Source organism: Scyliorhinus canicula, chromosome 7 (assembly GCF_902713615.1).
Source record: "Scyliorhinus canicula chromosome 7, sScyCan1.1, whole genome shotgun sequence".
Lineage (NCBI taxonomy): Eukaryota > Metazoa > Chordata > Chondrichthyes > Carcharhiniformes > Scyliorhinidae > Scyliorhinus > Scyliorhinus canicula.
Window position 1 is genome coordinate 209,341,486 of NC_052152.1, and position 21,510 is coordinate 209,362,995.

General features: G+C 45.8%; 1 protein-coding gene across 1 annotated transcript in view; it reads left to right on the forward strand.

Moving 5' to 3' along the window:
* Nucleotides 1-21,510, forward strand: part of chd6 (chromodomain helicase DNA binding protein 6) — a 210,252-nt gene that overhangs the window by 66,636 nt on the left and 122,106 nt on the right. Inside the window, 2 exon segments of the mRNA XM_038803834.1 lie at nucleotides 11,062-11,214; nucleotides 18,204-18,272. Of these exon segments, the coding sequence (XP_038659762.1) occupies nucleotides 11,062-11,214; nucleotides 18,204-18,272 (222 nt within the window).

Genomic DNA, 21,510 nt, shown 5'->3' on the forward strand with positions numbered 1-21,510 from the left:
AATGCCTGGTTGGATGGACAGACTAGAGAAGGTGCTGGAGGTGATCCACAGTCTGTGCTGTTATGTTGTACAGGGCAGTGTTTTGGTGTCACAATTTAGTTTGGCGGAGCAAGAGAAAAATCAGTCACTACTTCTGTTCCTGCAGGGGTGAATGTCTTAATTCTTCAAGTGTTACCAAACCTGGACTCAGGTGGGATCGTCTGTGATGGTATTGTCTGCTGACTCCAGTTGTCCAGATTGTCCATCAAGGTGGAAAACCCCCAGGAATTGAAATGTGGAGCAAGATCATTTGAGTTCTATTTAGCGTCTGATATTGTCGGAACAGAGTCCATAAACCTCGTGCTGCACTTGGATTGGCTTCGCCTCAAATGACATTTTTACCTCAAAATCCTTGCATCATGCAAGTTAATATGCATTCCTCAGAACTGTTTGATTGAGTTGACCTGCCTTTTTGAAGAGTTAAACGGAGTCATTGCTCAAGTGGAGGTAACTGATCACACTTAAAGTTTTTTTTTTAAAGTACCAAATTCATTTTTTTTTTCCAATTAAGGGGCAATTTAGCATGGCCAATCCACCGACCCTGCACATCTTTGGGTTGTGGGGGTTTGACCCACACAGACACGGGGAGAATGTGCAAACTCCAGAGAGTGACCCAGAGCCGGGATGGAACCTGGGACCTCTGCGCCATGAGGCTGCAGTGCTAACCACTGCACCACCGTGCTTCCTACTAAAACAGATTATTTGGTCATTTCTCTTATTACTGTTTTTGGGGAGTGGCGCAGTGGTTAGCACTGCTGCCTCACAGCACCGAGGACCTGGGTTCGATCCCGGTTCTGGGTCACTGTCCGTGTGGAGTTTGCGCATTCCCCCCCCCGGGTGTCTGCGTGGGTCTCACCCCCACAACCCAAAAAAAGATGTGCAGGTTGGGTGGATTGGCCACACTAAATTGCCCCTTAATTGAAAAAAAAGAATTGGGTACTCTAAATTTATTAAAAAAGAATGACTGATTTGCGGATCTTGACGTGTGTAAGTTGGTTGCTTAGTTTCCTACAGCATTGACTCCACTTGAAGAAAGTTCACAATTTACTTTCAGATGGTTTGGGCATCCTGAGCTCGTGGACAGTGTTGGATGTATTTTTAACTTATAAAAATTAATTAATTTACGGGATGTGGATGTCGCTGGCTCGGCCAGCATTCATTGCTCTTCCCTAATTGTCCTTAAGTCTGCTGCTGTCCGTATGGTGTAGGTACACCCACAGTGGTGTTAGGAAGAGAGTTCCAGGGACAGTGAATGAATAATGATTATAGTTTCAGACCGGGATGGTGTGTGGCCTGGAGGGGAAGCTGCAGGCGGTGGTGTTCCCATCTGCTGCCAATGTCCTAGGTGGTAGGGTCGTGGGTTTAGAAGGTTCTGTCAAAGAAGCCTTGGTGAGTTTCTGCAGTGCATCCTGTAGGTGGTACACGTGGTTGCCATCGCATCAGTGCTGAAGGGAGTGAACATTTAAGGTGTGGATGGGGTAGCAATCAAGTGAGCTGCTATGTCCTGGATGGTGTTGAGCTTCTTGAGTCTTGTTGGGGGTACAATCATGCAGGGAAGGGGAGAGTATTCCATCAGACTCCTCGGACCATAGGAGCAGGATAGGCCATTCATCGCATTGAGCCTGCTCTGCCATTCAGTTAGGTAATGGCTGATCATCTTCCTCTGCTATTTTCCCACACTATCCCCATATCCCTTAATATCTAATAACTAGAAATCTATCGATCTCTGTCTTGAACATACTCAGTGATTGAGCCTCCACAGCCCTTTGGGGCTGTATTCCAAAGACTCACCATCCTCTGAGTGAAGAAATTGTGTCCCTGGTTTTAGATGTCCTAGCCAGAGGCAACATCCTCCCTCCATCTACACCGTTGAGCCTTGTAAGAATTTTGTAAGCTTCAATCACCCCACCATTCTTAAACTCTAAAATACAAGCCTAATCTCTTCAATCTCTCCTAATAGGACAATCCCACAATCCCAGGGATCAGTTGAGTGAACCCCTGTAGCCCCTTTATCTAATCTGCCAGTAACATCTTCAAAAAAACCTCACAACAGATTTATCAAACATGACTTCCCTTTTATAAATCCATGTTGACTCTGCCCAATCATCCATTATTTTCTAAATGTCCAGTTATCACAATCCTCTATAATGGATCCAGCATTTTCCCTACTAGTGTCAGGCTAACATGTCTGTAGTTCCTTGTTTTTATTGAATCAGAGTCGTAAAATCCCTACAGTGAGAAAGAGGCCATTCGACCTATTGAGTCTGTACTGACCCTTTGAAAGACTACCCTATCTCCCGCCTGTTTTCTGTCTCCCTCCTTTCCTAAATAGTGGGGTTACATTTGTCACCTTCCAATCTACAGGAAGAATTCCAGAATCTTTAGAATTTTAGAAGATCAAACTTTTGTAACTACTACTGGGCGGCTAATATAGCCATGATTAGGAAGTGGGTAATGGAGGGTCGGTAGAGGCGGCATCGTGTAAGAACGCCAGTTTGGGGGCACTGATAACGGCACTTCTCCTGTTTTCGCCAGCCCGATACGCCACAAACCCGGTGGTAGTGGCGGCTCTGAGAGTCTGGGGGCAGTGGAGGAGATACAGGAGAGTGGAGGGAGCATCGGGTTGGGCCCCAATCTACAACAACCATTGGTTTATACCGGGTAGACTGGATGGAGGGTTCTGGAGATGGCAGAGAGCAGGAATTGAGAGGGTGGGAGATCTATTTATAGACTGGAGCTTCCCTAGCTTGAAGGCTTTGGAGGAGAAATTTGAATTGCCAGCAGGGAATGGGTTTAGATATCTGCAGGTACGGGATTTTCTGAGAAGGCGGGTTACGACCTTCCCGCTCCTGCCACCACGGGAGATACAGGACAGGGTAGTCTCCAGAACATGGTGGGAGAGGGGAAGGTATTGGATATCTACCAAGAACTTATGGAGTTGGAGGAACTAAAAGGCAAGTGGGAAGATGAGCTGGGGGAGAGATAAAGGCGGATCTGTGGGCAGATGTCTTAAGCAGGGTTAACACATCCTCATCATGTGCCAGGGTTAGCCTGATACAATTCAAGGTAGTCCACCGCTCGCACATGACGGTGGCCCGGATGAGCAAGTGTTTTGGGGTAGAGGACAGGTGTGTAAGGTACATGGGAGAGCCAGCAAATCATGCCCACATGTTTTAGGCATGTCCGAAGCTTAGAGGGCTTTGGCAATCTTTGCTAAGGCTATGTCCACGGTACTTAAAACACGAGTCATGCCAAGTCCAGACGTGGCGATCTTTGGAGTGTCGTAAGAGCCGGGAGTCCAGGGAGTGAGAGAGGCTGACGTCTTGGCCTTTGCCTCCCTGGTAGCTCGGAGACGGATACTGTTAATGTGGAGGGACTCAAAGCCCCCGAGTGTAGAGACCTGGGTTAGTGACATGGATGGGTTTCTCAGTCTTGAGAAAATAAAGTTCGTCCTGAGAGGGTCAATATTAGGGTTCGTCCGGAGGTGGCAGCCATTTGTCGACTTTCTCGGAGAAAATTAAAATGTCAGCAGAGGCAGAAATCTGAGGGGGGGGGGGGGGCTAGGCTACTGTCTTACTTTTAGGGTGCGAAGAACGGGATAGGGTTGGAATTGTTTTATGTGCCATGTTTATGTTGCTGTTATCGTTATTATTATAAAAACTACAAATACCCTAATAAAATGTTTTATAAAAAAAAAAAAGAATTTGAGAAGATGACCATTAATACATCCATTATCTCTGCAGCAATCTCGTTCAACACTCTGGGATGTAGATCATCAGGTCCAGGGGATTCTGCAACTTTCCATTGTTTAGATTGAAGATCCTCATTTCAGATTGAATTACATAACTTTCAAACTTTACAGAAAAACATAACTTGTGCCCTGTAGATGGTGTTCAGGCTTTGTGGAGTCAGGAGTGAGTTACACGCTGCAGCATTCCTAGCTTCTGACTTACCCTTGCAGCCACAGTATTTATACGGCTGGCCCAGTTAGATTTTTGGTCAGTGGTAGCCTCCAGGCTGTTGATAGCGGGGTGGGGGGAGGATCCAGCGATGGTTATGTCATTCAATGTCAGGAATCTTTTTTGCAAAATTGAAAGGGAAAAGTATCAACATTTCCACAGTTGTGATCAAAGTTTGCTGCTTGCACTCTGGCTGGGAGTCACTGAGCACACCCTACAGTGCTTATAGCGACCAGCTTCATAACTGGCATTGCATATGTGATGGCGTGCTACCAGAACAAAGGTGCTAAAGATAAAAGTAAAGAGGGCAATTTTATCCTGCTATAGTGGCTGGGAAATCAAAAGAATCAGGTGGAATGCTGGTTTATACCTGTCCTGTCCAATATTACTCGTCTTCAATGGAGAGCGAATGTGTACTCAAACCAACATTGCACCCAATCCTGTCATTTTCCTGACTGGCAGGATGAGTTTAAAAAGCCCCCATTGGGTGGGTGTAAAAATCAGCATTCTGCCTGACCCCACCTGACCGAGTGCAGGCAGTATTTTCCCCAGAATCTCCCTGCTCTCGGGAGCGATTGGCTCTGGCAGTTTAGGAAGTGGTTGAACAACTGTGTTTGCTGAGAACGTGGGCAGTATGTCAATACTCACTTTGATTTGCTGATGTCACCTGAGCAAGTAGCATGTCATGGCAAATCTGTATGTTGTTGGTTTTTCTCTGTGAGACACTATTCCTCTACTTAGCAGCAACAGGGAGTCAAAAACGGCCCATAGTGTCAAACTGTTATTTTTCTGCCAATTCTGTTTTTCGAGCACTTTGTTTTTATTTGATTTCCGGCAGTTTTTATTTTGTTACTTCTGCTTTACATTCCTTTAATGCACAGTGGTCGGTTGAAGTGAGGATAGTTGCTCAGTGAAATGGAGTGTGCTGTGTTTTTACTTTGTAACAGCGATTTTGCCAAGATCCTCTAGTTCAAATCACCTGATATAATGGGTGCATTTTAAGTTTTGGCACAGATTTCTGTATGTGTGTTTGTGAGAGGGACATGGTGATGCAGTGAACTGAGCCGTGCGATTGTAGGGTTCTGCTTTGTTTTGTGAATGGCGACTTCTGAGTGAAGCTGCAAACGGTCTGTTGGTAGGACGGAGCTTGAACCCTGCTGAAAAGAGAGACATATTGCTAAAGATTTTCATCTTATACTCAGGCCAAAGGCAAGAACACAACATTTCAAATAATCATTTAAACTACAGGAAAAGGGTACTGATTGGCTGACAAGCGAGCTCTGGCTAACAGTTTGCCATGGCAAATGCGACATGGAGCTTTAGACTGCTTAAGCCCCGGGTAATTCAAATAAGGTGTGAGGCGTGAACATATGCCTTTTCTTTGTAGAGAACAGGCCTGCACACATGAATATATGTTGTTTCTAGCAAGACGCAAGCTCCAGATATCATCTCAGCCTGAAGAAAGCTGCGTGTGATTAAAGTTTCCGAGCTCGACTGATTATCTTAAATTGGTCATTGGTGCAGCTTTTAGCACACTCAGAATTGTTCAGTAAGTGCTGTCTAATTGCAGAATCACACATAATCGTATCATTTCTGCTGAAAAAAGTTGCCAATTTGTGTCTCTTTTCAGCAATATTTAAGTGGGGAAAAAAGTGAATTAATTTTGTTCAGATTCCAGGTAACTTCCTGAGCCTGTTCCCAGATGTTGGCATAAGGGAGAATCATGAGAAGCGTGCTTGAGGAGCAAGTTGTTATTGGCAAATATAAAGTTGACAAAACTGACAACATGTTTGGATTTCGGATATTTTAAATCTTTTCATTTTCCGTGGAGATTATTTGAGTTAATGGAACAGAAGATGTAACTTTCATCTTTTAAGTGTGGAGGGGGGAGGGAACTGTTCTGCTTGTTTCAACTCAGTTACCTATTGGCACAAACTAAAGGCAAGTCTAATGAAAAATTACAAAACGTAAATGAAGTGATCAAGGCTATTGTAGCTGACGTCATCCTGCTTGATACTGAGGCATCTGATTCAGTCACAAAACCTCTCCTTGAGGTTTGGTGTCTTATTGAGTTTTCCTGTGTGCCATAAGACCATATTAAGAAGTCTTACAACACCAGGTTAAAGTCCAACAGGTTTGATTCAAACACGAGCTTTCGGAGCGCAGCTCCTTCCTCAGGTGAATGACGAGGTATGTTTGGTGAGGATTCACCTGAGGAAGGAGCTGCGCTCCGAAAGCTTGTGTTTGAATCAAACCTGTTGGACTTTAACCTGGTGTTGTAAGACTTCTTACTGTGCTCACCCCAGTCCAACGCCGGCATCTCCACATCATAAGACCATATGACATGGGAACGGCAGGAGGCCATTCAGCCCCTTGCACCTTCTCAGCCATTCCATAGGACCATGGCTGACCCGACATTCCTCACTTTCCTGCCCTTTCCCCATAACCCTCGATTCGCTTACTGACCAAGAATCTATCTATCTCAGCCTTAAATATACACAAGGGCTCTGCCCCACAGCGCTCTGTGGCAAGGAGTTAGAATCAGAGAATCACTACAGTGCAGAATGAGGCCATTTGGCCTATCGAGTCTGCACTGACCCTTCAAAAGAGCACCGTAACTGGGCCCATGCCCCACCCTATCCCTGTAACCCAATAACCCCACCTAAGCTTTTGGACACTAAAGATCAATTGAGAACGTCCAATCCACCGAACCTGCACACCTTTAGACTGTGGGACGGAGCCGCATCCGGAGGAAACACACGCAGACACGGGGAGAACTTCCAATCTCCACACAAACAGTCACCTGAAGCTGGAATCGAACCCGGGCCCCTAGCGCTTTGAGGCAGCAGTGCTAACAGCTGTGCCCCGTGCAGCCCATTGGTGACTTTCAACTCAACTCTCTGAGAGAAGAAAATAAGACCACAAAGATGTCCCTGAGCCTGACGTGATTTGAACATTTAAATTTAGAGTACCCAATTTTTTCCTCATTAAGGAAATTAATTCCTTAATTAGGCCCATTAATTTTTTCCAGTACATTTTATTTGCTAATGTTAATTACTCTCAAGTTCCTCACTCTTTCTAGACCCTTGGTTCCCCACGATTTCTGGTTTGTTTTTCTTCTACTGTGACAGACACAAAACAGCCCATTATACTTCCTGCCATTTCTTTATTCCCCTTCTAACTTCTGCTGTTTCAAACTCTGAGATCCATGCTTACTTTAGTTCATCTCTTACGCATTGGAAGCTGTGTTACATTTTTTAAACTTTCTGTCCAGCTTTCTATTTGATCCCTTTTGTCAAGTTTTTGGCCACTCTTTGTTATGTGAAATATTGCCAATCCTCAGGCCTACTACTTTCCCTGGCAATATCACAAGCCTCTCTTTTGACCTAATACAATCCAAATCTCTGACCACAGATGAGTAAATTTTCCCACGGAGCTTTAGTTTCTCAATGGAATGCATTTTTAAAAAAAATTTGATTTTTATCCCCCCCCCCCCCCAAATGTTTGCAATTGCCAATCTATCATCGCACATTTAATCTAACTTCCCAGTCTACGTTGGCTAATTCGGCCCCGCACCTATATAATTGAGTTTAACTTTATTACACTAGTACATTTCACTCAAACTCGATGTGAAATGATCATATTATGATCATTCTTCCCCACAAAATCCCTTACTATGAGATTATTAATTAACCCTGTCTCATTACACAAAATGAGATCTAATATAGCCTCTACTCTAGTTGCTTCTTGTACGAGGAAACTGTCTTGAATACATGCAATGACCTCACCTTCCAAACAACCTTTTCCGATTTTGATTAGTCCAGTGAAGATTATTGTATCACCTTTGTTAGAAACTCCTCTTATTTCTTGATGAATAGTCTGTCTACCAAGGGAGGCACAGTGGTTAGCACTGCTGCCTCACGGCACCGAGGATCTGGGTTCACTGTGTGTGGAGTTTGCACATTCTCCCTGTGTCTGCATGGGTCCCACCCCATAACCCAAAGATGTGCAGGGTAGGTGGATTGATCATGCTAAATTGCCCCTTAATTGGGCAAAAAAGAATTGGGTACTCTAAATTTATATTTGAAAAATACTCTTGTCTATTAACACAGTTATTGTAAGGGGGTGTTTTAATATTCCCACCAGTGTTCTCTGCCCTTTTTATTTTTATTTCAATCCATATTGATTGCACTTCCTGTTTTTCTGTGCCAAGATCCTTCATCCATACCGTTCTTATTCAATCTTTTATTATCAGCGTTACTCATCCTTTTCCATTTTGTCTATCTTTTCAAAACATCAGGCTTCTGGCTTTGATCACCATGCAACCAGACTTCCCCAAAAACTCGTCCACCCATTTATCCAACTCCTTTATCTCTCGTTGTGCTACTACTTTTTCCGTCTTGTAATGAATGCTTAATGCATTCGGACAAAATGCCTTGGATTTGAACTTTTTCATTAAAAAAAAATTAAACAGCTTAAAGTTTTAAGCTGCCCTTAAATCCTACCCTGTGACCAAGCTTTTGCTCACCTCTTCAAGTATCTGTTTACGTAGTTCGATGTCAATTTTCTTTAATACACCTTGGGATGTTTTACCACATTGAAGGTGCTATATAAATACAAGTTCTTTATTGACATTCTAGTTTGTGTCGATTCGTTGTTGCGGAAAATCTTCAGGTCAAAATTTAAAACTTGAAACTATAGAATTAGCCTTGGAAAAGATTCTAGCAAATATCAATGGTGCATCAGAACCCAGGAACAGAAGATGGACATACCTCACTAGCACCTGTTCTGCCATTGACTGATTTGCGTCTCAACTCCATTTATCTGCTGTGGCTCTATATCGCTTAATATTCTTACTATTGGAAAAACTATCAATCTGAGTTTTAAAATTTTCAGTTGGCAGAAGCTTTGTGCAAATCTGGACCACCGACCTGTGTAAAGGGAGCATAAAACTTGCCTCTTAGTTGCAGCAGTGACTGGAAATATGATCCTCGTGAACAAAATTATTTTGCTGATGCACCGGGAGGTTTTCTATTTGCTCACTTGCTTTGTTTTAATTTTGAGCAACTTCTGATTTTTGCATTATCTGAGGATAGATATATGTGTACGTCTAAATGTGCATGCATATATGTATGTACGTGTTTACAGTGGGATCTGATGTGTGTCAAAATTGTGAAGCTTATTGGTTTAGTGGGTAGTTTTATAGGTCTGCGATGAATTGGATGGTTCTTGATTGGCAAGTGGCGATAGAAGAGGAAAAAATGGATTGAAAATGTTTTTGGAATCTAAAATTGAATAACTTGGAATAGGATTTGCCGGTAAGCAGTACCTGGGCTGTTTTCTCTCAGTCTAAGTTGAAACTTTTTGGATCATCTCTTTGCTAAGTATGGAAAGATCTTCATCGTCCTGTGAATTATCTGACGAGTCAAGAGTGGAAGGCAACACTTGAGACTATTGAGAATTTTCAAGAGGGGGATCTGCAACTAAAAGTCCACCTCCCGCCATGTAGTAATGAGGAACTGCTTTAAGTCTGGTTGAAACCACCAAGCCGCTTTAAAAGTTGGAGTGAAAGTACTTCTAGAATCTGGTGGCTGTCAGAAGTAGTGCCACCTCATCAGCCTCTGTTCCAGGTTTGGTTGAAATTGATCGCATTGCCATGACAGAAAGACAAAACGCCAATTGCTGCACCTCGTCCATGTGCTCTTCTTTTTGGGGTGGTGTGTCCAGCTGAATGAACCATGATCTGGAGAACATCTCACAACTGTGACGTTTTCTACCCTAAATATATTGAAGAGGGTGGATTTGTGGGATGAATACTTGGAGATTAAAATATGTCTAGAATTGTAGAATACATTGGCTAATGTCAACTATCAGGAAAAATTGAACAGACTTGGGTTCTATTCTCTAACAAAGCAAGAGTTGAGAGGTGATTGGAACAAGGCCTTTCAAATCCTGGAAGGGTTTGATAGATGTGGAGAAGATGTTTGAACTTGTGAGTGAGACCAAATATGGGGCCTTAAATAGACTAAATCACTAAAAAAATCCACTTGGGGATTCAGGAGAAATGTCTTTGCTCCAAGAACGATGGGAAAGTAGATATGCACTCATGTCCACTATAAGATGTACATGAGGTGAATAGCAACAATGCATTTAAGTGGAAGCTAGATGAATGCAAGATGAAGAAAGATATAGAAGGATATGTTGATGGGGTGAGGTGAAAAACGGTGCGAGCAGGCTAGTGTGGAACAGAAACAGTGGCACAGACAGTTGTAGTGATTGGCTCATTGCTGTGCGATACATTCTATGTAACCATGAATGCCATTGATACAGTCAATGGTCTTAATACCATTATTGAGGATGAGCAAGACAGTTTTATAGTTTAATTGTACCGTGAGCGAAGACTTGTGCTATATTCTCAGATAATTTATCATTTTATTTCAACAATACAAACTTATAGTTCAAGGACATGCACTTTGTTTTGCAGCTCATTGAGGATTTGTGGGAAAGTGTAACCATTAATATCAGTTGATTGGGGAGGCAGGTGATGATAGGAGGTCGAGGGTATCGGGGTCTATTTACAGGAGCATGGCCTTATTATTACTGCTATTTTGACCCCAGGAGTGTGCTGTGCTGTGGAAGTTAGTTGATGTGAGCAGGATATTTTTTTAAACTTGCCAATGTTAACTTTCAAGGGACCCATTGTAACTGGAAGACCAGCTGGAATAAACAAACTGCCTGAAGAAATAGCCTGCACCCTCAGAAATTAAGTGGACATTTGGAACGGGATTGATGAAAGGAATAAATGAGGAAGAGCACACGTGTATCTGTAGACAGTTGGAGTTGATGAAGAACGATGGAGATGGTAGTTATTGGGCTTTCTAAATAAGATGGGCTCCTTTTATCAGGCAGCCAAAGTTTGAGTCTAATCACCCCTTGGAGTGCAGCATTCTGGCATTGGCCCAGCCCCCTCGCCCACGCTAAGCTGTATAGACTGTGTTTAGCGTAGTTGTGACAGTTTCTGAGATGCTGTCTTAATGACGCAAGTTTCTTGTTTATTTGGTAGAAGCGACGATCAGGCCGGCAAGTAAAACGAAGGAAGTACAATGAAGACTTGGACTTCAAAGTTGTCGATGATGCCGGTGAAACAATTGCTGTACTGGGAGCAGGTCGGACTTCTCCGAACTCTGGGTCCTCACAGAAAGGAAACCAGACGACGGTAAGATGCTTAAGTAGAGAGCAGATAGGGATGTCACTAATTCACCGAACCTTTGGGGGAGGGTTTGGGTCATGTTTTCAAAGCATTCAAATAGTTAGCACTCGGTTCTGTATGAGGACCACGATGTCGCAGAAGGAGCACAAAGTTGCGGTAGAGCGGCTGGCTGTTGGTGATGGATGTGTTAGTGATCCCTTCCAATCAGGCATGGTGTCTAATTAGGATGTCTTGGATGAGCACAGTGGTGGTGAAGGCTAAAGGTTTTCTTTTGGTCCAGACTTGCATTTGAATCGGAGTCTAGATTGATCCATATTTTTGTAGGTGAAATGGCTCCAATGATGAATAATTGGAGCAGATGTTGCAGATTGGACTCAGGATTTGTTTGTCGAACTTTGAAGTGATTGGAATGTTTTTAACCTTTTACCCTGGAATTCTCCAGTCAGTGTATGGCCCATGTGTCTGTCTTTGTATGGCATTGCGTCATTGACTGTGTGCAATGGCCCTCCCTCCTCACAGGCGATCCTTCATCCAAAATTCAAGATAATATTGGTATTTTGATGGTTTTCATATAACCTAAACAACAATGGGTTTCACCTAATTTAATGTCGAGTTTCTGCTGAAATTCAGGAGGATGCTACTGCGTTAGTTCTTTGCGTTGCATGAGACACCTGAAAAACCTACAATCTTGAAAAAATTCCAGTCTGCAGATTCTCAGAATATAAAATAGGGCCATTGTGTATAGTCCAAGAAGTCTGTCAAATTAGGTTTGATCAATCTGTTATCCAGTTTAAAGAGCATTGAACTAATGCCTGACATGACTGTGTCATACACAAATATGTCTATTTTTAGCATGTTTTTGACAATATTGAATAAGGGGGTACTTTCAGTGATCTCGTTGGGGGCTTTCAACATGTCAAGAGCCAATACCTAGGTTTGAGTTAGTTTTGAAATACTGTTTTCAGGGCTGCTGTGTAATGTTTCACATGACTCGATCTCTGTCTTAATCAGCTTACCTGCGTGTTTATAAACTGCTGCGGCAATGAGCTCTGGAATTCTACTTTTAGCTGTCCATTTGAAGAATTATTTAAGATCCATCCCATCTCGGTCTTTTGTTCTAATTCCTCTGTACATGACGGTGTCTACTTTTGCTGGGTTACATCCTCATGAAGACCTTGGAACATTTTACTATGTTCAAGATGCAATATAAATGCATCTTTGGGGGCTGGTTTAGCACAGGGTTAAATCGCTGGCTTTTAAAGCAGACCAAGCCAGGCCAGCAGCACAGTTCAATTCCTGTACCAGCTTCCCCAAGGACTGGCAGCGCCAGGTGTCGGGGGGGGGGGGGGTCAGGTCAGGTGCTCGGTCCGTTCACATGCCCAACCCATGTAGAGGCCCGGGGGCTATCGGGCACCCCGAGGGAGGAGGAGGTGCTGGGGCCCGTTCCGTGTCCGTCTCCCCCCCCCCCCCCCCCAGGCAGACGATGGGACTGTGCGCTGCAGTGTTACGGCTGCATGCAGGGACGGTCCGGATGGAGGGTGGTACTGTGGCTATGGGTCAGACATTGTCCAATGATGTAGAGCCCAGAGTTCATCGCAGGGCGGGTTGTCATCGTCCTCCATGGCCGGAAATAGACACGCTTCCACCGGCCCGTTGTGTCGCAGGTGGACGTGCAATGGAGGGGTGGTATGCATGCGGGTGGTTGGTGTTGGGTGGGTGGGGCGAGGGTGGTTGCTGTTGGGTGGGTGGGGTGAGGGTGATAGGCTGGTGCCGTGGTGTGCAGCTTGTGCCCATACTCCACAATTCCCATGCCCCACCTAGTCCGTGAACTGACCGGCTATCAGCCTGTCCCGTGCCCGCTGGCCCAGCGGGTATTGGTGGGCAGCCTCCCGTCCATGTCCAGCCCGTCTGTCCTGACCATTGCCCCCATCCTCCTCATCTGAGGATGTCTGCGCCTCGTCTTTCTGTTCCTCCCCTTACCCCATCTCTGCCTGCAGCACATCGCCCCTCTGCTGGGCTATGTTGTGCAGGTCGCAGCAGACCACAACGATGCCGCCAATCCTACCTGACGGGTACTGGAGGGCTCTCCAGAGCCGGCCAGGCACCTGAAACGCATCGTCAGCAGCCCAAAGCACGTCTCTTATCACACCCCTGGTCGCTGCATGGGCATCGTTGCAACGGTTCTCCGCATCAGTCTGTGGACTCCGTATAGGCGTCATCAGCCACGACTGCAACGGGTAACGCCTGTCACCCAGCAACCAGCCCCTCAGCCGGGGAGGGGGCGTCCCTCGAACATGGTGGGGATGAAAGATTGCTCAAATACGGATGAGTCATGTACACTGCCCTGGTACAGGGCGCAGACGTGCATGATCCTCATGCGCTGGTCACAGACCACCTGAACGTTCATGGAATAGGTCCGCTTCCTATTTGTGAACACGGCCCTGTTATCCGCAGGTGGCAGCATGGCGACGTGCATCCCATCGATCGCCCCCTAGGCCATGGGCATCCTGGCCACGGCAGCGAAGCCCACTGCCCAGACATCCTGGCTGGCCCGGTGCACAGGGAACTCGCTGTAGCGGTCCACAATGGCATATAGGGCGCCGTCACTGCATGGATGCACCGATGCCTGCGAGATGCCGGACAGGTCCTCACTCGGCGCCTGGAATGACCTCGTGGCATAGAAGTTCAGGGCCACCGTAACTTTGACGGCCACGGGGAGAAGGTGTCCTCCCCCAGTGCCACGCGGTGCCAGGTGTGCCATCAGGTGGCAGATGTTTGCCACGATTTCCCGGCTCATCCAGAGTCGTCTCTTGCATGCCCGGTCCGTGAGGTCCTGGTACGACAAGCGGGGTCGGTACACACGGGGCCTCATCAGGCGTCTCCGTTTTGCCTTGTTTCCGGAAGAAACCCACGCAGACACGGAGAAAGTGCAAACTCCACACAGTCACCCAAGGCTGGAATTGAACATGGCTCCCTGACGCTGGGTGAGGGCAGCTGTGCTAACCACTTCCCATAACCTTCCATTCCCATAACCTTCCTGTAACCGTCTCTGCTCTACGGTGAGCAGAGAAGTTAGGAATAGACTGTTTGGCGGTTTGAGCCCGCTCTACCATTCAATAAGGTTATGGCTGATTAATAACCCAGGCTCCACTGCTTTCTGGGGAAGAAAATTCCACAGACAAACAACACGAGTAAAAAAAAAAAAAAAATTCATAGCCGCCTTATAAGGAGACGTCTTGTTCTTAAACTCTGTCCCCAAGTTCTGCTCTTGCCCACGAGAGATATCCTTCCAGTATCGACCCTATCAGGTCCCCTCAGGATGTTATGGCCACGTTTTTCTGTCCAACCCGCTACATGTTTCACGGAGGCGGCAGCCATTGGCTGGCAGCGGGATGTCCCATCGAATGCACCTGCCACCACTGGGAAACCCACGACATGGATGTGCTGTCAGCGGAACTGGAAGATCCCGCCCGCATGACCAGCCTATATATCTCAATAAGATCACCTCTCATTCTTCCAAACTCCAATGGCTATAGGCACAAACTGTTCAACCTTTTTTCATCAGATAAGCCTATTTCCCAGGAATGAGTCAATTGAACATCTCGAAACTGTGGCTATTTTTTAAATAATGAGACCGAAACTGTACACCATAATTTAGATGTGATCTCACCAAGGCTCTGGAATAGCTGCAGTAAAACCTCTCTACTTTTATATTCCATTCCCCTTTTAATAAACACCAATTTGCTTTCCTAATCACTAGCAGAACCTGCAAATAACCATCCATGATTCATGTACCAGGACACCCAGATCCCTCTACCACTGAGTTCTCCAACTCTCTCTGTTTTAATAGTATATTGCTTTTCTATTCTTCCTATCAGAGTGCCAAATTTGTGACCACTACTTTTAACTTATCTACATCCCTTTCTAAACTCTTTACCCCTCCATGCAACTTGCTTTCTTAATTAGAACTTAATTGATTTTGATTTTTTAATTTGATTTTTTTGATTTGATTTATTGTCACATGTACCGAAGTACAGTGAAAATAATTTTTCTGCAGCCAAGGGAACGTACATAGTAGACAAAAAAAATAATCAGCAAAGAACATTGACAAATGGTACATTGACAAACAGTGATTGGTTACAGTGCGGAACAAGGGGCCAAACAAAGCAAATACATGAGCAAGAGCAGCATAGGGCGTCGTGAATAGTGTTCTTACAGGGAACAGATCAGTCCGAGGGGGAGTCGTTGAGGAGTCTTGTAGCTGTGGGGAAGAAGCTGTTCCTATGTCTGGATGTGCGGGTCTTCAGACTTCTGTACCTTCTGCCTGATGGAAGGGTCTGGAAGAAGGCAATGCCTGGGTGGGAGGGGTCACTGATAATGCTGTCTGCCATCCTAAGGCAGCGGGAGGTGTAGACAGAATCAATGTGCGGGTGGCAAGTTTGTGTGATGCGTTGGGCTCAGTTCACCACACTCTGCAGTTTCTTGCAATCTTGGACCGAGCAGTTCCCATACCAGGCTGTGATGCAGCCAGATAGGATGCTCTCTATCGCACATCTGTAGAGGTTTGAGAGAGTTGATGCAGACATGTCAAATTTCTTTAGTTTCTGTAGGAAGTAGAGCCGTTGTTGGGCTTTCTTGACTGTTGCATCAACGTGAATAGACCAGGACAGACTGTTGGTGATGGTGACCCCCAGGAACTTAAAGCTATCGACCATCACACTTCGGAACCATTGATGCAGACGGGAGTGTGTGGCGTGCTACGCTTCCTGAAGTCGATGATCAGTTCCTTGGTCTTTCCAACATTTAGAGAGAGGTTGTTTTCGGTACACCATGCAACCAAGTGATTTATCTCCCTCCTGTAGTCTGATTCGTCGTTGTTTGAGATACTTGACAACTATCTTTGTATCATTGTCAAATTTAGTTACCATAAATTTGGTCCCTTAATCCATGTTGTTGACATAAATTGTAACTAGTGGAGGCCCCAGCACAGATCCCTGTGTCACTCTAGTTACAACCTGCCAACCCAACAGAGACCCATTTATCCCTAATCTCTGCTTCCTGTTAACCAATCCTTTATCCATGCTAATCTGTTACCCACTACACCATGTGCTCTTACCTTTGATGTGGCACCGTATCAAATATCTTTTGGAACTCCAAGTACATCACGTTTACATGTTCCCCTTATTCCCAGCATCCTCATTTTCCACACATAATTGAAGTCCCTCGTCCCTGGCATCATTCTAGTTATTCTCCTGGGCACCCTTGTTTTACAGTTTGCAATGTGGCACATTTTATTTGATTTCCCCATGCTAATTAACTGGAATAAAAACAGAAAATGCCGGAAATACTAAGGAGGTCAGGCAGCATTTGTGGAAGTGAATTAACATTTCAAGTCAATGGCCTTACACCAGATCATCAACACAAATGGAGGTTATTGTACGTTGGTGAGTTACTAACACTGGCCCAGAGTCACAGGGATGACTTCAACTGTAGAATGATTTATCTGCTATTATTTAATTGCCATTTGCAGTACTCTGAGTAAAGCTTTCAACGAGGGTTGAACCTGGAAAGACTTTTCATACTCCAGTGATTGGAAGAGGATTATTCTCCTTAAAGAAAAGGCGGATCATGGGTAGCTTGAATCGAGGTGTACAAAAGAAGGAGTCTGCACTGCACATGAGCAAATGCACGGTATCCCCATTTGACCAAAATTCCTTTCAATGGGTGCAGCATCATAAAACCAGAATAATACTAAGGATTCAAGGGTTTAAATTATGAAGTTAGATTGCATAGCTTACCCTTGGATTCCCTTGACTATAGAAGATCGAGGAGATGGTCTAATCAAGGAATTTAAGGGAAAAGATTTGATAGGGTAGATGGGATGAGAACATATTTCCTCTGGTGGGGGAGTCCAGAACCGGAAGGCACCATCTTGCTGGGCCATTCAGCAGTGAAATCGGGAAGAGGATAGCAGATGGCTAAAAACTTTCGTCCCCACCACATCCTTCCTTCCAAAAGGCTGTGGATGCTGCGGGTTGATTAGAACTCTTAAAGTTTGATTGGGTAAGGCTATCAAGGGATATGGAGCAATGGTGAGTAAATACGGTAAGGTCAGCCATGATGTTTTTGAATGGAGGAGCAGCATTGAGGGACTGAAAGACCTTCTCCTGTTCCTAATTTCCTTGCATTTCTATCTGTACAGCTCTTTATTGCAAAATGTTAACCTCTCTCTTGATGATCAGATGTTGCAATTGTGCATCGTAAGAAATCTGAGTTCCATGGCTTTTGGGGACCCTCCATTTACATTGGCAGCACAGTGGTTATCACTGCTGTCTCACAGCGCCAGGGACCCAGGTTCAATTCCTGCATCAGGTGGCTGTCCTCCCCGTGTCTGCGTGGGTTCCCTCCAGGTGCTCGGGTTTCCTCCCACAGTCCAAAAATGTGCAGGTTAGGTGGATTGCTCATGATAAATTGCCCTTAGTGTCCAAAAGGTTAGGTGGGATTACTGGGCTACAGGGATAGATGGAGGCTTGAGCTTAAGAGCTGGTGCAGACTCGATGGGCTGAATGGCCTCCTGCATTGTACATTCTGCATTGTACATTCTATGATCGGATGTTGCAATTGTGCATGTGAAGAAATCAGAGTTCTATGGCCTTTGAGGACCCTCCATTTACATTGGCAAATTGTTTTAGACGTTTGTACATGAAGGGCTACAATAGCCTGTAAATAACCGCCACATTACTTTGTTTTCATAGATTATCATAGAATTTGTAGTGCAGTAGGAGGTCATTCGGCCCATCAAGTCTGCACCGGCCCCTCGAAGGAGCACCCCACCCAAACCCACGTCTCCACCCTATATCCCCGCAACCCAACCTAACTTTTTGGACACTGTGGGCAGTTTAGCGTGGCCAATGCAACTTTCTTTTTCCCAAACCCTGCCATGCAGTGGAAGTATTGTACGTCATTGTCTGACCATGTGTTGTCATCTGTTACAGGAGAACCAGGAGGAAGATGAATCTGCTGTCATTGAGAAGATACTGGCCTTGCGCACAGTGCAGAAGGAGGTGAGACAACAAGTTACAATGCATGATGTAGTAAATGGGGATCGTGACTGGGTCAGGGAAACTTTGTATGCTCAATGTATATTTGTTTACAAAATCCTTCTCTAAACCTTCACTGCTGGGGCTCCTCAGCCGGATCGCCCAAAGGTAGGGTGGTGCCAAGGGTTGGGGGTGGGGGACCAAACTCCATAGAATCCCTACAGTGCAGAAGGAGGCCATTCGGCCAATTGAGGCTGCATCAACCCTCCGAAAGAGCACCTTACATAAGTCCACTCCCCCTCTCTATTCCCGTAAACCCATTAACCTGCACATCTTTGGGCACTGAGGGACAATTTAATAATCTTTATTGTCACAAGTAGGCTTACATTAACACCGCAATGAAGTTACTGTGAAAAGCCCCTAGTCGCCACATTCCGGCACCTGTTCAGGTACACAGAGGGAGAATTCAGAATGTCCAATTCATCTAACAAGCACGTCTTTCAGGACTTGTGGGAGGAAACCGGAGCACCCGGAGGAAACCCATGCAGACACGGGGAGAACGTGCAGATTCCGCACAGACAGTGACCCAAGCGTGGCCAATCATAGAATCCCTACAGTGCAGAAGGAGGCCATTCAGCCCATCGAGTCCCACTCCCCTGCCTTATCCCCATAATGTTGTACATTCTTTTTAGATAGCAGTCCAATTCCATTTTGAATATCTTGCTCAAACCTGCCTCCACCACCCTCTCAGGAGGTTTGTTCCAGGCTCCACCTACCCTCTGGGCAATAAAACCATTCCTCATCACTATTACTCCTTTTTCCAATTAGTTTGAATCTGTGCCCTCTGGTTCTTGATGCTCTCTTGAGAGAAACAATTTCTCATTATTTACCCTGTTCATACTACTTAGGATCTTGAACATCTTTTCTCCTCTCAGCATTCTTTTCACTTTTCTCTTTAGAGCGGAGGAGGATGAGAAGCGACTTAATAGGAGTTTATAAGATGGTGAGGGGGATAGATAGAGTGGACGTTCAGAGACTATTTCCTCGGGTGGATGTAGCTGTTACAAGGAGACATAACGATAAGGTTCAGGGTGGGAGATGTAGGAGGGATGTCCGAGGTAGGTTCTTTACTCAGAGAGTGGTTAGGGTGTGGAATGGACTGCCTGCTGTGACAGGGGAGTCGGACACTTTAGGAACTTTCAAGCGGTTATTGGATAGGCACATGGAGCACACCAGAATGACAGGGAGTGGGATAGTTTGATCTTGGTTTCGGACAATGCTCGGCACAACATCGAGGGCCGAAGGGTCTGTTCTGTGCTGTACTGTTTTATGTTCTATGAAATCGCACCCACGGTAGCACAGTAGCATTGCAGGGCAGCACGGTAGCATTGTGGATGGCACAATCGCTTCACAGCTCCAGGGTCCCAGGTTCGATTCCGGCTCGGGTCACTGTCTGTGCGGAGTCTGCACATCCTCCCCGTGTGTGCGTGGGTTTCCTCCGGGTGCTCCGGTTTCCTCCCACAGTCCAAAGATGTGCAGGTTAGGTGGATTGGCCATGATAAATTGCCCTTAATGTCCCTTAGTGTTGGGTGGGGTTACTGGGTTATGGGGATAGGGTGGAAGTGTTAACCTTGGGTAGGGTGCTCTTTCCAGGAGCCGGTGCAGACTCGATGGGCCGAATGGCCTCCTTCTGCACTGTAAATTCTATGATCTATGAACCTCTCCAATATCCCCATAGCTACAGTTCTTTATCTCGGGCATCGGCCTGGTGAATCTCGTCTGTACTCTCTCCAATGCTGTCATATCCTTCCTAAGTATGGTATCCAGAACTGGGTGCAGTCTCCAGATGAGGCCTAATTAGTGTGTGATACAAGTTCAACATGACCTCCTTACTCTCATACTCATGCTTTTAATAATAAAGCATAAGCTACCATATGGTTTATTAACTGATCATTTTTGCCTGTTCGTACTTCTGGAAAGCATCTTTTTTGAAATAAATTTAGAGTATCCAATTCATTTTTTCAAATTAAGGGGCAATTTAGTGTGGCCAATCCATCTACCCTGCACATCTTTGGGTTGTGAGGGCTAACCCACTGTGCTAACCCACTGTGCCACCGTGCTGCCCCTGGCAAGCATCTTAAGATGATTTCCCGCGTTGAAGGAATTATATAAACATAAGAAATAGGGGCAGGAGTAAGCTATTCAGCCCTTCACCTGCCGTCCTTACCTGCTCTGGCCTAGATGTGACAGTAATATCTTGTGTTGCCCTATTATGTATTCTCATGTATTTTCTTGAATTTTGTTTAATTCCCTTTTCTTCCATGTACTGAATGATCTGTTGAGCTGCTTGCAGAAAAATACTTTTCACTGTACCTCGGTACACGTGACAATAAACAAATCCAATCCAATCCAATAATGTGGTTGACTCTTTACTGACCTCTCGAGGGCAATTAGGGCAGTAAGTGGTAACCCAGCCAGCCACACCCACGAATAAAAAAAACGTGCCATTTGCCTTTTTAACTGCTTGCTGTACTTTCACGTTGGCTTTCAGTGACTCTTGAGCAAGGACACCCAAATTCTTTCAAAGTTCAACACTCTCCCAGCCTCTCTCCACTTAAGAAACACTCCGGGCACGATTCTCTGCTCCCCACGCCGGGTGGGAGAATCACGGGAGGTCCGGTCAACTCATTTCACGCCCCCCCTGGTGCCCACGGCATTTTCTCCCCCCCCCCCCGGAAGAATCGCCGGTTGCTGTTTTTCACGGCGACCGCGCGATTTTCCGGCCCAGATGGGCCGAGCGGCCTGCCATTCGCGACCAGTTCACGACGGCGGCAACCACACCTGGTCGCTGCCGTTGTAAACATGGGCACCACAGGCCCGTTTGAAGCCTGTGGGGGGCGGAGAGGGGAGTGAGCACCACGGCCATGCTCGGGAGGGGACTGGCCCGCGATCGGTGTCCACCGATCGTCGGGCCGGCGTCTCAAAGCGACGCATTCTTTCCCCTCCGCCGCCCTGCAAGATCAAGCAGCCACATCTTGTGGGGCAGCGGAGGGGAAGACGGCCACCGCGCATGCGCGGGTTTGAGCCATCAGCCGTCGTGACGTCAACCGCGCATGCACGGGTTGGAGCCGATTTTTCCCGGGAGCGGAGAATTCCGCCCTCCGTTTTTCCGACAGAAATGGTTAACCTCGCATTTTTCAACATTATGTTCGATTCCACCTGGCAAATTGTTGTCCACCCAGTTTGCCTGTCTAAATCCCCT